Source organism: Thermobia domestica, unplaced genomic scaffold (genome assembly GCF_964235325.1).
Source record: "Thermobia domestica unplaced genomic scaffold, izTheDome1.hap1.1 HAP1_SCAFFOLD_1780, whole genome shotgun sequence".
Lineage (NCBI taxonomy): Eukaryota > Metazoa > Arthropoda > Insecta > Zygentoma > Lepismatidae > Thermobia > Thermobia domestica.
Window position 1 is genome coordinate 16,690 of NW_027657489.1, and position 2,671 is coordinate 19,360.

General features: G+C 36.9%; 1 protein-coding gene across 1 annotated transcript; it reads right to left on the reverse strand.

Annotated features, from left to right (window-relative positions):
- Positions 1–377: 377 nt before the first annotated feature.
- Positions 378–2,069, reverse strand: LOC145678057 (uncharacterized). The gene has a single exon (XM_081748213.1). It carries the CDS (start codon positions 1,347–1,349, stop codon positions 381–383), a length of 969 nt encoding a protein of 322 aa, XP_081604339.1. The 5' UTR covers positions 1,350–2,069; the 3' UTR covers positions 378–380.
- Between the last annotated feature and the right edge of the window lie 602 nt (positions 2,070–2,671).

Consider the following 2,671-nt stretch of genomic DNA (forward strand, 5'->3'; position numbering starts at 1 on the left):
TTCAAATGATATGATGCATTCGTGTTTCTCTAAGAAATCTCTACCTATTATTCCTGAATAGGAGCTAGGTAATAATTTATCTACTACATGGAACAAAGCCGGAATAGATTTCTTATCAATTTCTAAATTCAAAGTTAAGGAACCACATGAATATAAAGGGGAACCTGATATACCCTTGATTTTCGTAACTTTACTATGATCAATTTTATTCACTAATTCAGGAGACAGAATGTCTTTATGAATGCATGTAATGTCTGATCCCGTATCTATCAAAAAATGTTTAGTACTTGGTCCTAATTCTTTTATTTGTACTTCAAGACTACCTGGAGGTTTTTCTTTACAGCCCTTTTTCAGAGGAGGAAAGTAAACAGACTGCTGATTTACTCCCGTCGACCGTTTCCCGCATTCATTTTGATACACTTATTTTGATTCATACTTTTCTCTGTACCTTGTCCCTGTCTTCCTTCAGAAAGACACTTCGACCCACAGCTGTGGCCGGAACAACAATACTCGTACTTACTAGTAGAGTCTTCATGCATCTCATGTGCATGGCAACACATATGGGATCCCTCTAAACTTTGGCTAGCACTATACCGCACATTTTTGTTTTGTGTGCCTTTACTATGTTTTAGTCTACAATTGGCCTCAATGTGCCCAGGCTTCTTGCAAAAATAACAAGAAATGTTTTTCTTAAATTTCCTACTACCTTGTGATTGTGAGTTCTTCCCTTTCTCAGTTCTATCCTTATTAGACAATTGGTTAGATTCCTGTTCCAAACAAATTTCTACAGCCCCACCAAAATTCAAAGTGTCACTGTCTTTACTGCGAGCTATCATTTGAATTTTGTCGTCTGAAAGACCTTGTATGAAAGATGCTTTAGCTAAATGCTGAATTAGCTCTACGGCTCCTGGAACATGGTTTTGATGTAATATTCTTACCGCTGCTTCTTTTAATTGACTCTGCAGGGAATCGATGCGCGAACCCCAATCTGCGATACTCTCTGTTTTGTTCTGCCTGGCACTAAACAATGAACAAGCGTAAAAATCGATAGTTCTCCTAATCGAATAATTTTCTTGTAATACTTCTTTTACTTCGGCCCAAGTTCCAGTGGCACTTCTAACTAACAACTTTGACTTTGCGTCACCAATAATACGTGCTTTCACAAATTTTAATAACTTACTATGTTGGGACGGTTGAACTAGAGAAAAAGCTGCATCGCAGTTATCTATAAACTCAGGAAGAGCACGTTTGTCTCCATTGAATGGGTTATGTATTAACTTTAAAGCTTCCGAAATGGAACAATAATCTGTTTCAGAATCGGCGTTACTGTTTGTTTGCGAATGTGCCATGTTTTACAGAAGTTTATGTAGTTATCAATTTACCTTACTAATCCTACAGACAAAAGTATTATTTAGCTTAAGATAACCTTATAATCCTTTCGGACACTCCCTTCTATCGAAGAACGTACAAAAGCGCGTGTACTGAAGTGGGTTTCCTTCTTCGTAAAGAACGCGTATTAATATTCTTTTGTCCTACTCTTAATAACTTGTATTTCTGGCCACGGAAAAAACAGTTATTCACACTTGAATTCTTCCAACTGAATCTCACAAGAAACCTAAGAAATTGTTTTGTACTCACTGTTTGTTGTGGAATTGTAAGTCCTGGGTAGATTGCCGCTAAGCGTGCTGAAACAGATGCTGGTCTCCGCTGAGAGATGAAATCTAGTTGTCCTGGGTACCCTTTGTTAGTTCTCTCCGCTGCAAAACCGGGGTCTTGTCTTCTTGTATACTGGCAACAAACTGTCAAATGGGGTGTTCACAAAATGTCTCTGCTTGGCAGGATTCGGTTCTTGCTGTCCCTCAGGTTGCGCCTGCAACCTGGCACTCCGTAGTAAGGAAATTGAAACTTCACACTTCGAAAAATTGTTAAAATGTTGGCTGCTATTTTTCTTCGTCCTGGCTTACATAGCCACCCAGATGCATATATATAATGAAAACCCGTAGTTTTCTTTTTCTTTTGAAGAAAGACTCAATTTCAATATAAAAATTGCAGAGACTGAGATTTACTGCTCTCAGTTCCGCCAAAAAATTTTTGAAGTTTCCTGGTATAATGGGTTAGTTTAAGATCGAACTCAGGTCGATGTGTTACGGCTCCGCGAATCCCACCGCTGCCACCAATTTATCTGTATTAGAACAGTAGGTTCTTGAAGGATTTAAAGAAAGTACGTAGGATCTTTTCGCGGCAAATCCCAGATAGAGAAAGCCGTATTTATTGTTGAAAAAAAATAAAAGTATTAATTACAAGATTCACATATCCAAGATTTCATAGAATAAAATAATGATATATATATATATATATATTAAAAGATTATATCTTGAAGTGATGTTTTGAAGTATGTTAAGATTTAGAATTTCCAAAAAGACTTCAGGACGAAGAGTTAAATTTCTAGTTGAATTAATCGAAATAATTAAGACTAAGCAGCCAGCCAGTAAGAACCGTAGTTCTTAAAATATAAGTATATGCTCTGGGTGGATGAGAAAAAGAGTCTTCTTCGGATGAATTCTCGCGGTAGTTACGCGTCTATGATTTTAACACTGAATAATCTATCTGTGAATTTTCACAGTTTATATATTTAACATTAATGTTGTTGTTCTCGCCTTTTGGTGTTAAG

What these genes read in the sequence shown, in the direction of transcription:
- LOC145678057 (XM_081748213.1), bottom strand. Translation starts at nt 1,349, where the DNA reads ATGGCACATTCGCAAACAAACAGTAACGCCGATTCTGAAACAGATTAT.